This window comes from Gekko japonicus, unplaced genomic scaffold (genome assembly GCF_001447785.1).
Source record: "Gekko japonicus isolate JY-2015 unplaced genomic scaffold, Gekko_japonicus_V1.1 scaffold115, whole genome shotgun sequence".
Classification (NCBI taxonomy): Eukaryota; Metazoa; Chordata; class Lepidosauria; order Squamata; family Gekkonidae; genus Gekko; species Gekko japonicus.
Genome location: NW_015163095.1, coordinates 582274 through 596959, shown reverse-complemented (window position 1 = coordinate 596959; position 14686 = coordinate 582274). Strand labels below are relative to the sequence as shown.

Genomic DNA, 14686 nt, shown 5'->3' with positions numbered 1-14686 from the left:
GTCGCTCTGGCAACGGGGCTGTTTGGAGTCCCGTTGCCAGAGCGACGCGGAGCGTCACATCCTGGCGACGTCGGGTGCAGCGCGTGCAGCCGTCCCCGCGGCAAGGCTCCTGCCAGGAAATACAATTCCCCCGCCGGACCTTGGTAAGCCTATTGCATTCCCTGAGAGCTCCCTCCCACCACCCTGCCGGTGAGCTAAGAGGACCTGGCAACTCTAGTCCCCCTGGAGAAAATGATTGCTTTAGAGGGTAGACTCTATGGCATTATATTCGGCTGAGGCCTCTCCCCTCCTCAAACCCTGCTTTCCTGAGACTCTACCCCAAAATCTCCAGGAATTTTCCAACATGGAGCTGGCAACCCTAGCCAGACCTGTCCCCAATGAGTTCTCCTTTAAAGGCCAAAATAGGGCTGGATAGGGCCCTGCCCCTACCCCTGCTTTTTATAGACACAAACAAGCTTGAAACACTGGGCTTGCCTAGCAACAACCAGTGAGGGAATCCATTGCTTAAAGCTACAGGCACTCCTTTTTTCGTTTTTGGATATTTTTAAGCTGCCCAGTGTTTTTTGTGGTTTTTTTAAAGATTTCTCATATTTCTACAAAACTAGGGCCCTTTTCAGGTTTGTAGAAAAATCTGTTGTGCCTGTTCACAGCTCCAGTCACCAGATTTAAGTATCCAAAGATAGGCCAACTTCATTATTAGAATGTAAGATAATCTTATTACTAACAGGAATTATATTTCACAAAACCACAATAAAATTTATGAAATACACAAATACTGAACTGACAACAAAACAGAACAAAGAAATAGAATCATGTGCAAGATTCATTGAAATTCAAACATTTTTAATAGAAAGTGAGGGGAGAACATTTTCTCATAAATTGATTATCATCACAACCTTTATTTTTGTGCCAAAATGTTTTCTTTGATCTAACAAAAATGTAGGTAAGTGAACACATACCGCAGTCCAGAGCTTTGTAAAGTGAAAACACATCCCAACACATCAGTGCCTTATTGGTCTGGAAACTTCAGTGTGCGTGTAGAGCCCTCCCCCACCCATAAAGGCAGCCTCATTTCAGTGGATGTGGAAGGATCTGTGTGAGCATTATGTTGCATGTACACATCTGCTTCCGCCATTAAAATTAATGTAGCAGTTTGCACGTGCAAATACAAATTAAAGTACACACAAGGTTTTGGATCCGGCCGATGTGCCTGGTGCGATGCACGCTGGGAATGTCGCCGGGGGACGCTCTAGCATATCGTAGAGTTTTTGAGCCAAATGCTAGAGCATCCACCAGTGACATGCCTAGCACGATGACGTCACTTCCGGGTGACATCATCACGGCATGTGAATGTCCCAGACCGGGAGCCTAGGGCGGCTTCCAACAACTAAGTGTACAATAAGATCAACATATTACAATTGTAAGATCCACATATTATCAGTATTGGTGTTGTCATTATTGTTAATTAGGAAATTACTCAGGATTTCTCAGGATCAGTTCCAAAATTTCTTATTCAGAAGCTCTCTGAGAGTATCTCTTTCAAGACTGTTTGAAAATGGGGAGGCAGGAGTGAGAGGCCAAAAGGGGCAGTTCTGTCAGGCATTATATGAATGGGCAGGTCTCACAGCTGTGTTAGTTGCAGCAGCCTGAATGAGTTATGCAGTGCTTCCTCACTTGCCATCTGAAAACACCAAAAGCCTCCGAACAGCTGTGAATCAAGAGTGCCATGTCACACTTGCATGATAGGTTCCAGACAGGGTTACCAGTCTGCAGGTGGGTCCCAGAGTTTTCCTGGAACTGCAACTAAACTCCAGACTACAGGGATCAGTTTCACTGGAGGAAATGGCAGCTCCAGAAGGTGGACTCCATCACTGAGTGTCCTTCCCTCCCCAAACCCCACCCTCCTCAGGTACCACCCCCAAATCTCCAGAAATTTCCCAAGCTGGAGTTGGCAAACCTAGTTCCAAGCTCCTTTGAGGGTCCGTAGGACACAGAGCCTTTTATTGCCATCCCTGTGATTGAAAGTAAGCTTTTGATTGGCACAACTAAGCGAAGCAGGAGCTGGGAGTGAGTAGCAATGCTGAGCTTGGGTTCCACAGTAGTAGAGCAAGAAGGTACCTTGTGCCTGCAACCTGCCTGCTGATCTTCTGAGCCACCACCAGCAAAGTGGGCCAAAACGAGACTCATAGCGTATTATACATATAGAGGTTCACATCATTATGATGCATGACTAGACACTTTGAAGGACATGCCTGGTGTTGTGGACCAGCCAAGCCCAGCAGAGCAAATGGAGGCAGAGGACTCCTCTGAGGAAGAGGGGGTCAGCATACCTGACTCAAGCCCTCAGCCAGTGGCAGAGGTACTGCAGGAGGAGGCAGTCTCTGAGGGGTCAGATATAAATTCTCAGTCAGGAACCAGTGCACTGGCCCCTCAGCTTCCCAGCCCTGGGCTGGCAACTGAGAGCCAGTTGCTGGTCAGTTCACACACACCCATTACGAGACCTTCAAGCCAGTAGGTGCACTGCCTGTTTAGCACCACAGCACCAGCCCAGCTTCAACAATAAGGATGAGTGCTTGCAGGAGCAGGACTGAGGCAGTTGGTGGTGCATGATGCAGTACAAGTGGTTAGCAGCGTGGGGCTTAAAAGCAATGGAGAAAGGAGTAGCTGTGTAGAAGCAACTTGTCTGCTAGTTATTGACATTGCTTTCTTTATTCTGGATAGATGTCTTTGTCTCTGACCTTTGCTTGTATCATAGAACCCTTGTTCTTGGATTCCCCCTTCGGACTTGAAGCTGTGAGTGTTGCCTGATCTGTGCCTGAGCTTTGGAGCTGTATTTTGACCAACTGTGATGTTGAGAAACTAACTCTGTGTGCCTCCTGTGTGTCAGCAGGCAGGAGACCCTGGTCTGTTTACCTGCATATAAGAAACTGGCCCAGATGGTTTAGGTGAAATAAAAGAGGTCAGACTTCATGGCCTGCACTTGTGCAGATTTTGGTGAGACTATTCAGGGCATGAAGCTTGGGTTAATCCACTTTGCAGCCTGATATGTTCTGTTTGTATCCAGCAATCACTAACCACTCTTAATTGAATACTAAACAGGCATATCATATACATTTTTGCTAGACAACCCATCCAAAACCAACTGTGCCCACAACCATTCTCAGTAGTCTCATGCTTCATCCAAGCACTCACAAGGCAGCTGGCGAATCCAATGCCTCCCAACCGAGGGCAGATATAATTCCACACTCCTATACTGCCCCTGCGGATCATCTGTCCCACCGCCACTTCCAGGAAAAAGAGAGGGAGTCCAATGATGATAAGCAGTATCAGATATGGGACAAGGTAGGCACCTGGCAGGAAAGAGGAGGACTATTAGAGATGTCCACATTACATTATATAAAGCAAAGATCAGTGAAAGTGGCAGTGGACCAAGTGACAGTGAGAAGGTTGTATATATTCATATCCACTAAGCTATATCTGCCTTACGTCACTTATCTGACCCATTAGCCCTGCAGCACAGGATCTTCTAGCATGCTTGTGTTTTATACATCAGTTGATCCTCACATGATCCATAAAGAGAAAAGGGAACTCCCTATATATATCTAGGCACACATCCCAAAGCATACATCATATCTATCTTATCTATCTTATCTATCTTATCTATCTTATCTATCTATCTATCTATCTATCTATCTATCTGATGTATGCTTTGGGAGATATATATATATATAATGCAATACAATCCAGGGCTCTTTTTGTAGAAAAAGCTCAGCAGTAACTCATTAGCATAATAGGCCACACCCAACAGCACAAAATCATTAGCATAATAGGCCACACTCATTATAGTGTAGCACATCAGCATATTAGGCCACACCCCCATGTTACCAGAAGTGTGGCCATCCAGCCACACCCACCTTTTGCTTCTTATTCTGTTTACCTTGTTTGTTGTCAAAACGGAGGGAGAGCTTGTACCTGAATAAACCTTGGTTACAGAGGAGGGAGAGCTTGTACCTGAATAAACCTTGGTTACAGAAGAGGGAGAGCTTGTACCTGAATAAACCTTGATCTTAAAGGTGCCACTGGACTCTTTTGGATTGCTAGCTTTGGGGGGGGGCACACACTAACAACACTTCAGCAAATAGGGAGACCCAGGGAAACAGTTCTCAGAACATTATCTCAAGACAAGTACTACAAAAGAAGGGTCAGTTGGGCTTTGGGGAAGTTAGATAAAGGACTGTCATTCTCAGAAACATTTACAGGAGAAAGACTGGGTAGCAAATTTCTAAACTGAAGCTTAAATAATACAGGCTCCAACTGGCCAGATTCTCCAGTCAGTGTTGACAATCAGCATGCAATCAAAGAACTGAGTCCCCTCCCCAGATTACAGACAACACAGGGATCTCTTTTCTGGTATGAAGTGGGTGAAACACTGATATAATTGGAACAAACTCACTCTTAGAGTAAATTTAGGATTATATACCCAAACCAGTCCTCCCTCAGACAGGGCAGAAATGGTCTGCAACAAGATCACAGCAACCAGGCAAGTGCCAGGAAAAAAAGGAGGAAAGGTGTTTCAGTTCAAGGACGGGGCAAATTCCTCGCAGATTCCTTTGACCTAGGAGCTGAATCCTAGCATGCCTTTTGAATGCCAGGGGGCAGCCCTGAAAACCTCTGAAGGAAAGCTGGGGGCCTCAAGCAGGCTTGGGGGTCTGTCTCGATGGATGCCAACCTACTGGTACGCACTTAACAAACTGGCCACTAGTCCACCAAGACTTCTGCTGAAATTTATATATTTTTAAAAAACTGCTCAAGTCTCCTAACTAAAACACTCCTGTGGTGCCCTGAAGCCTAACATCTTTCCAGCACAAGTTGTTCATGTTTACTGTGATCTATCTAGAGAAGATGCTTCAGTTCAACCTCTAAAGCCGTGCCCCCCCCAGCTCCTCTACTGTTGGAAATTAAGCGCGAGCCTCAAGGGATGGAGAAAGCAGTGCCAGATCTTGAAGATCTACTTGCATGCAAGCTCTACCTGCACACAACTTGCGAAGGGAGAACGCGTGTCTCGGGGAGGTGGAGTAGGAGTAGCAGGACAAATCAGGTCGGGCTGATGTCAGCCAGACAGCCGCTCGCTCGCTCACCCACATGGGCAGGTCGCCGGTGGAGACGGCCAGCCACATGGCCCGCTCCTCATCCTGCAGAAAGGCAAGGGCCAGGTCGAGGCGGGAGTTCTTTCCACCCCGGTGCCTCTGCACCCAGAAGAGGCACAGCAAGGCGACGAGGACCCAGCTGAAGCTCATCCCCAGGTAGCCCAGCACATACATGGGGGAAATGAGCGCAAAGCTCTGCGTGAACTGCGACGCTAAGCAATGACAGGGGCAGCTCCGGCTTGGAATCCACCCCCCGGCGGGCCCAAAGCTCAGCCCAGGGGGCAACTGAGGAGGCAGCGGTGGAGGGGCACCAGGGCCGCCCATGGTCTCCTCTGGGCGGCCACTCTTCCTCCTTCTACACATGGAATTCACTGCCTGTCATGCCTGCCCCTGCTGATGACCCTGATGAGGCACCTGCCAGCCAGGAGGCTGTGGAGTTGACACCACAGGTTCCTGAGGAACGTACTGCAGCAGAAACTTATAGACAAAGACTGGCTCCTGTGGCTGAAAGCTCCCTAAGTGATGAGGAGGATAGAGCCTCCCAGGAAACACCTGCACAGGATCAGGCTTTGCTGCAGCACAGAGATTCCTCGCCCGATTCACCACCAGCTGTGACCAGGCTCCGGAATCAACGAAGACAGGAGCTGAGAGATCGACGCCGGGATGCACGCATGCGTGCAAGACGATCTCTCAGCCCTGAGTATTGACTGAAACATGACCTTCCTCCCTGCCAGCTAACGAGTTAATTACCCAGCACTGTATATCTTCAAGCCTGTTGCTGGCAGGAACTCGTGCTGGCAAACGTCTTTTGACAGGACACAGGCTTGGCTGAGGTGACTCTCCACATCTCTCTCCCTTGAGCATGCGCTCCCGCCTCCCAGGCACTGACTGACAACAACCGCCAGCTTCTGGGTTCGGGGGAGGAGAAGCCCACCCACTCGCTTTGAGCTGAATCATTCTTGTGGCTGCGAGGGGCGTGTTTGACATTGAGACAGACCAGCTTGCTCGCCCACTCCCCAGTCTTTTGGGAGGCTCCACCCACCCCTCTCCTACCTTGTATGGCCACCTGTCACGTAGTCACAGCTCTCTCCCTGCCCACAGCGGTGTCGCCTTTGGTTCCCCCCTGCCTTTTTGTTGCTGCTCCCATTGCAGTGTAATCCCCATGCTGTCCCTCCATATGCTTGGATATCATAATAATAATACTTTCCATTTCAATTTATTAATCACTTTCCGCACTGGGCTCAAAGCGATGTACAGTTACACATTTTAGACAGGGGACTAACAATGTTCATAGGGGATAGGGAAGACAACATATATTCATTTAATTGCACACGCTGTCACTGCACGGTGTAAACCTCTTCAGGCTTGGCTCAGTCATTTTCCGAACGGCTGCTTGTTGACCAGGCTTCAGGACCCATATGTCACATCGCCACACTGCCACCGCCTGGCCGGAAACATCCACTGCAGGGATTTTTGTAATGGAGAAGTTTTTCCGCCTTTTTTCTGACCTCGACCAGGACGTCCCGACTGTCAGCTAACACCCTCCCACAAGGGAGATTGGTGTGCCCACCCCCTCTAAGGAGTAGTTCCCATTTTATCTACTTGCCGAAGCTTTCAAATCGCTGGGTGGACGATGAGCTGGGGACAACAGGCTGGCTGCTCACACCAGCGCGGGGCTCAAATTAACACAGTTCGGATGTTAAGACAGTGGGATATACCCACTGTGCCACCACTCCCCTGCGTTTGCCCTGAGCAGGCAGGCTGGGAAAGGCGAGGGGGGGGCTCGGAAGCCAGCCAGAACACCATTCCAGTGCGTTCCAGCCCCAAAATAGCCCTGTATACACACACACACACATATATCACACTAAATATAGGTAGAAATATTCACACGGATTTTTTTTGGCCCCCCATAGGGGATTTTTTAAATTGCATTTTACTATAAACTACAAACAGAAAAAGGAAGGAAAAAAGAAAGGAAGGGAATTTACATTCTAATAGACAAAGTTAGCTTTAAACTCGGATATGCTAAAAAAATTCATTGGATATGCTCATCTGCTTAAGACACCACCATAGTTGACTTTATAAAGATGACTGTAAGAGTAAATTCAAAAAAGAAAGCTAAAAAATTCCAGAGTCCAACAACAATGTATTTCCCCCCTTTCTTTCTCAAAAGGTAGCTTGATTTTGGGGCAACTGCCCCTAGTTTGGAAACAGAGTCCTCCTCAGAAGATGCAGCCTCTCCTTCTTCTTCGCTTTCCTTGGAGCCATCGATGTCTTCCACTCCTGCTGGATGACCGTGCAGATGCAAAAACTCGCGTGCCTTCTCAGCAGAGTCAATCCTTTCTTTGCCGTTCGCGTATCTGAAGACGGCACCTTCGGGTATTATCCATCTGTAGGAAACGTTGTGTTTTTGCAGAAATAAAACGAAGTCTCTTTATTTCCTTCTCTTCTTTCTTCTTTCAAATGGAATGTCTTTTAATACTTTTATATCTTTGTCTTTGATTTTCAAGGTAACTCCACTAGTCGCTTTAAGAATTTGATCTCTAACTTGTCTTCGGGAGAATCTTATTATCACTTCTCCTGGCAGATTATTTTTTCTTATGAACTCTGAATACGATCTAAAGATCGTATCAATTTCACTTTGTAGTTGGTCCGGTTTAATCTCTGCCAGTGGATTTAGTGCTTCGCATAACATCTGCCTCAGATTCTCCCTTTTCTCTTCCTGGATGCCTTGGAACCTCAAGATATAGCTTGCCCTTTCCATTTGCAGCTGTAACAGATGAGTCTTGTCAGTCTCTTTTTTTTTCAATGCCTGCAGTTGTTTATTCATCCTTTTTGAGTTGGCATTAACTTCTTTCAGCTCGTTCCATTTTTTCCATTTTCTGTTTATTCTCAGTCAATTGTGCTTGTTGTGCATCCAGCTTATTATTAATTGCAGTAACTTGCTCCAGCAGACGGTGGAGTGACTCCAATAGCATCCTCTGGAGCTCCGCAGTTGAGTCTTGTCTAGGAGCAGAACTTGCTGGGCTGTCACTTCCGGGAGGAGGCTTAACTTTCGCTTGCTTATCTTTTTGGTCCATCACAGGAGGCGCCATGTTTGAGAATTGTTTACTTTTTATTAAAAGTTTGTTACAGTGTCTGGGAATTCTTCTAAGGCTCAGTAAGCTCTTACAGTCTCTTTATTCCAGTTCCAATTGCTTAGTAAAGCATGCCCCCCTTTCTTCTGGCTTTATAGCGCTTGTAAACAGTTCTTAGCAGAGGAGATTCCCATCCCCCCCTCACTTTCTCCGGGTGGGCTGCGCCAATTCTTGGTGTTTTCGCTTTACTGGAACTCACATTTCAATGATCACCAAACGCTTGCTCTGGTGTGCTTATCTCTTTCCCATACGGGATGCTCTGTGGTGGGACCTTCGGGACTGGAGAAGCCCCCCTTCGCTGGCTGGTTATGCCGGGGGGGGGAGCTCTCTAATGCGCCATGTCTGGGAGCCCAACACAAGGGCTCTGGGGGTGGTGCGGACGTTCACACCCCCTCCTAGCTGCAGGCTCTGGCAGGCATCTCCCGGACCCCTGGGAAAACACGTCTGCCATGGCGATCACCGAAACCGGAAGTCCACACAGATTTTTTAAAAGTACACTGTACATGTCTGAGATCTGTCATATTTGAAATGTTTCACCAAAAGTGAGCACGTAGCCTAGATCTTCAGATCTCTGAATGTTTGCAGAACCAAGAGTCCCTTTGATTGGTATTCATTTAGGGAGCTTTGACTTCAGCCCTTTTGGGAGAACTTTTTTTCTAGAATAAGAGATGTTGCTTCTCAAGCTATAAGAGTTAGAAAACTCATGAGTATGCAGCTTTTTGTTGCTTGAGGGACTCCATACTTCACATTGACTGGCACAATTTTGGGTCAGAAGAAGACACATAGTCGAAACGTCAGCACCAATCCGGAGACCACCGTCCCGCCTTTTCGCTTCTGTTTCTATTGTATTATCTCTTGTAATAATCACATTCAGAACTTAATGTTTTGTATAACATCTTTAGATACATAATTGTGAATGCTTCTTCATCACAGTTGTATGATTCATACATTGTAAATTCATTTAGGGTTGCCAGCCCCCAGGGTCAGGCAGGGGCTCCTCTCCTTCCCTCCTGAAAGATTTAGAGAGCCCTCCAGCTGATAGGCAGGCCATGTGCTCCCCGCCGATCAGATGAAGCACTTTAAACTGAACATTTTTACTCCCCCCCCCAAAAAAAATGTGGAACATGGAAATGTGCCTCATAGTAGCAGTCCAGCCAAAGCATAGAGAAGATGGATCACCAGTCACTATGCAACTGGCCGTGGCCCAGCACTAGTAGCCACCTCACAACTGGACCTCAGCTAGCACTGGAGGAAACCATGTAGCTAGGCACAGCCCTGTGCTGCCAGCCACCAAAAAACTGGGCCAGACTTTGCCCAGGGAGAGGCTGCCTGGGGGAAAGAAGGAGAGAAACCTGAAGGGGGGGGCAGATTAAGGTAGTTGGTGGGTGGGTGGGAAGGAGAGAAGGAAGCAGGAAAAGGGGAGAGGCTATGGGAGCTGCCAGGAAAAGAAAAAGAAAATAGTGGGAGAGGGGTTAAGGGGGAAAATGAGAAGCCCCCCACAAGTCCTTGTGGGTCCCTCCTTTATATCTATGTAGATACGAACACAAACATTTTAAATATCATATATATACATGCATATATAGTGCAATTATATACTACCTTCACAATTGTTATTCTAGTGCCAGTTCTGTAATTAAAGAGCACAACTCCTTGAAGGGCTAGACGAAAGTTCTCCATGAAGGACTTTCTTTAAATAGCAGCAACATTAATTTCTGCCTAATTGGAGAGAAATTAGCAGTCTGAGCATCATAAATCTCCAACCAAAGTAGCCCAGTACCTAATCATGGAGATCCTGGGACCAATGACTCAAAGCAAAGGATCAATATTCCAGGCAAGGCCATAATTCTAATGGATAAGAGACTGCAGATGCAGACATTTTGATCTTGTTTCACATTTAGAGATGCCAGACAAGCAGACTCGAAACAATTAGGCATGTCCCACTTAATTTTTGACACAATTCACAAAACTTCAGCAAGTTAACTAAGAATGAAAACAATATATCTTGCTCAACTGTATCAGTCCCAACACTATAAAGCTAAGAAAAATATATTGGAAACATCTGATAAAGCAAGCAAACAATACAATTTGTCACGGTTACAGAAAGCCACCTAGGACATATGCAGTCCTTCCTAGACTCCCTCCCAGTCAGACCCAACCCTAAAATCATGTCAAAACAACTGTTAGAAGAGAAGAGAATGGATTTATACCCCGCCCTTCACTACCCAAAGGTGTCTCAGAGCGGCTTACAATCTCCTTTCCTTTCCCTGTGAGGTAGGTGGGGCTGAGGTAGGTGAGGCTGAGAGAGCTCTCTCGAACTGGCCTTGAGAGAATAGCTCTGAAAGAACTTATGACTGATCCAAGGTCACACCAGCCGCTGCTTGTGGAGGCATGGGGAATCAAACCCTGTTCTCCCAGATTAGAGTTCCCACTCTTAACCACTACACCAAACTGTTAGCCAATTATTACTATCTTGGCCACTATCCCCATTCTATTCTTCATATTTATACATCACTCTTCCTTCAAAGAATTCAAGCCAGTGTTTATGGTTTCCCCATTTTATCATCTCAGTTACCTTGTGAGGTATGTTTACCTTCACAATAAAGCTGGATATAATTGTTGTTGTGAGACCCAGTTCTCTACAGCCTGGTTCCAATCAACATACTTTAATACCTTTTCCCCCAATAGCCATGACCACTGAGGCGTGATCTCCACATGCAGCATAGTGAGGTGGTAATGAGCTGGCAGAGGGAGGGCTGAGGTGGTAGAATGGATGTTAGAAGAAGAAGAAGAGAAGAGGTTCGATTTATACCCCACCCTTCACTACCCAAAGGTGACTCAGAGTGGCTTACAAACTCCTTTCCCTTCCCCTCCCCACAACAAATACCCTGTGAGGTAGGTGGGGCTGAGAAAGCTCTTGACAGAAACTGCTCTTTTTCAAGAACAGCTCTTATCAGAACTATGACTTGCCCAAGGTCATCCAGCAGGTGCAAGTGGAGGAGTGGGAAACCCAATTCTCCCAGATTAGAGTCCGCGCACTTAACCACTACACCAAACTGGCTCTCTATCTACAGTTAGAATGGACTGTTGGTGAAGGATTCCAGTTTTTGGAGTTATTGGCAGGGATGGACTCCATCGTCTCTTGTACAGTACTATGTTCTTCAGTTTGGCCTGAATTTCCAGTCTGGGCTTCCCAAAGTAGCTTCCTTTTCCTATCGACCAGATAGAGGGGAAGTCTGGGCCTGCTCTAAGCTGCTGGAGAGATCACATGGAAAATGGTCACTACACTGCACCCCCTGCACATGGGTGGACTTTTCAAGATATTTATCACCTTCCACACTAGCAAGAGCCAGGCATAAGCTGAGCCACTGAGATGCCTCAACACTTTCCTCACTGAGCTTCCCCAAGCAGTCACTTGGATGACTTGGCTATAGAACTCGCTCAGAGCCAAGGGGGGTAATGTGACCTAGCCTGTCTGAAAGAACAATGGCTTTAGCTTGCTGCTTGGGTAGAGGATGGAACAGAGTCAGCTAATCGTCTTTAATCCGTGCAGTAGGACTGTAATATATTGTGTTACTGAATGCTGAACAAAAGGGGTCAGTGGAAAATATTTTGGAGGAGCACCCATTACCCTTTGGAGTTATCCCTAGCAGCATTGCTTCATTAAGGAATAATGCCACTAGTGCCTTTGGCTATGCTAAAGTATAACACTGACTTTTTTGGTTTAGTGCTTTTCATAATTTTAAATACCTCCAGACAGAAAGACAAGCCCAATCGGTCCAGGTTTTCAATTACTGTATAATCTATATAAGTCAAACTAAGTCAAGATGGTCACAACACCCAAAGATTCAATCCATTCCCCCTCCCCCAATACTTCAAATGGCCACTGTGTGACAGTGTTAGACAGGATGGGCCATTGGCCTGATCCAACATTGGCTTCTCTTATGTTCTTATGTTCATGTTCTTTGAAAAAATCTTTCAGCTAATAGTACTCACAGTAAATATTATCTTGAGCATTATGGGTGTTTTATGGGACATTTCTCAGTCAGCGTAAAACCATAAAAAGAGGCCTGCTGGATCAGGCCAATCCAGCATCCTATTTCTCATCCTGTTTCTCATTCTAGAGACCCCGACGCTCCCAGAAAACCTACAAGCAGGGCACAGAGGGCTTCCCCTTCTTGTTGCCCACCAGCAGTGGGGTATATTGCATCTGAATATGGAGGTTTCATTTTGCCATCATGGTAATAGCTATTGACAGACTTATCGTCCATTGATTTATCCTTTAAAGCTGTCTAAGTGGTGCTTTCCCCGATGCTGTTTAACATCTACATGCGCCCCATTGCCCAGGTTGCCCAGAGGTATGGGTTGGGCTGTCATCAGTACGCTGATGACACTCAGCTCTATCTGATGCTGAGCAGCCGGTCGGACTCCGCATGTGCACTTTGTCGCCGGACGGGAGTCCCCCACCGCGGCGATTTTTCAACTTGGCAACCCTAAAAGGGACCTCAGTAGGCTATAAAACCACAGAGTCTGGAGCTGCCATTTCCTCCAGGGAAACTGATATATGTAGTCAGGAGATCAGTTGCAATTCTGTGGAGATCTCCAGGCCCAAGCTGGGGGTTGGCAAACCTACTTCCTGAGGTGGTGAGTCCCACCAGTTATTTATGCATTGTGTAAAGAAGCACCTTCCTTTGTTTGTTCTGAACATTCCCAATCATCCTCATTGAGAGAGGGAGAAAATTCTCTGTATCTACGTTTCTCATACCAGACATAATTTTATAAACACCTATTATAGAGCATATGCTTAATAAAAAAGGTGATCATTTAAGAGGCAGTAATTATTCAGATTTAACATACTAAAGACTGAGCACCTGTTGACAGAGAAAACACAATCATATTTCCATTTACAGAGCCAGCCACTGGACAATGTGCCTCACATCCTTGGCCTTTCTGTGTGTGTGTGTGTGTGTGTGTCCCTACAGCAGTTTCTTTTGATTAATATCAATTATGTATTTATTTACTTCACTTATACCCAGCCTTTCTCCCCAGTAGGGACCCAAAACAGGTTACATCTTTATCCTCTCCTCCATTTTATCCTCACAGCTTCCATTTTGTCAGGTTAGGCTGAGAACTTGTGACTGGCCCAAGGTCACCCAACAAGGTTCCAGGGCAGGGATTTGAACCTGGATACCCCAGATACTCGTCTGACATTCTAGCCACTACAGCACACTGGTTCCAGCAACAAACCTTATAACAATGTACAAATGAGACAGAAACCAGGTAAAGGACATCTAAATTAAATGATTTGATAACAAAAAGCCTCCCTCCATCCTAGATTTTTAATTATTAAAATATTAACTTCTTGTACATCTTTCAGTGAACCACAGCATTACCACATTAAAAAAAACTTATAATGATGTGGGGGGATTGCTGCATGAGTTCTGCCTCACAAAAGATGGAATAAGTTTTTTTAAGTGCCACTGGACTCCTGCTTTATTCATTTTTGTTTCTATCAAGACAGCCCAATTCTACTCATTTGTCTTCTTAACAACTTAATATCATCTGCAATGATACTGCAATATTTCAGACTTAATGTGTGAAAAAGAACTTGAGCTTTGCAATGTCCTGTGATCCTCATTTTCCCTGCATGACCTGCAAGTTGCAACAAGCTCTTCAAAAATACTGCAAGAAACCGGGCAGAGATCAAAGCTCTTTTTGTAGCAGGAACTCCTTTGCATATTAGGCCACACCCCCTAATGTAGCCAATCCTCCAAGAGCTTACAGAGCTCTTCTTACAGGAGCTACTGTAAGCTCTTGGAGGATTGGCTACATTAGGGGTGTGTCGCTTAATATGCAAATGAGTACCTGCTACAAAAAGAGCCCTTTCCCCCCAATCCCCCACCCCCAAATTATGCAACTCCACCTCATAGGAAAATCACTCCTGCTATCACCACAAATTCACTAACACTTTGAACTTAATCTATGGTCTAGTTTGGCAATTTTTGGTGGGGGAAAAAATCTGTAGCTCCAAGGAGAAAATCTATAGCTCCTTAACTGAAGTTACTGCTGTATTTCATTGTCAATAATTACTCCAGTACCTACTCCATGTTATGATGATGTGACATTTTTTAACCACCATGATTGTGCTCTAGGGAATGGCACCTTTGAAAAACAGAGGCCATACTCCTGTTCTGTTTTAGCCAGATCTTCTGTGTTTGGAATCTACTGTAAACAATACACAGACATGTTCTGGGATTCCAAAACTAAGATTGCATTCACATTGCTGCATTCTGAGCAAGACCAGTGTAGTCATTATTTCTACTGAGGTGAGTCATCCTTTAATCTAGGTCAGTTGCTTGTAGTGTCATGAACTAGCAACAGCTGACCGTCCCTACATTGTTGTGA

General features: G+C 45.9%; 1 protein-coding gene across 2 annotated transcripts in view; it reads right to left on the bottom strand.

Moving 5' to 3' along the window:
* Nucleotides 1–14686, bottom strand: part of SLC6A17 (solute carrier family 6 (neutral amino acid transporter), member 17) — a 63548-nt gene that overhangs the window by 26997 nt on the left and 21865 nt on the right. For both annotated transcript variants that reach the window (XM_015406582.1, XM_015406583.1), the window contains exon 2: nucleotides 3193–3350. In XM_015406582.1, coding sequence (XP_015262068.1) covers nucleotides 3193–3350 — 158 coding nt within the window. The remainder of the gene's footprint in view (nucleotides 1–3192; nucleotides 3351–14686) is intronic.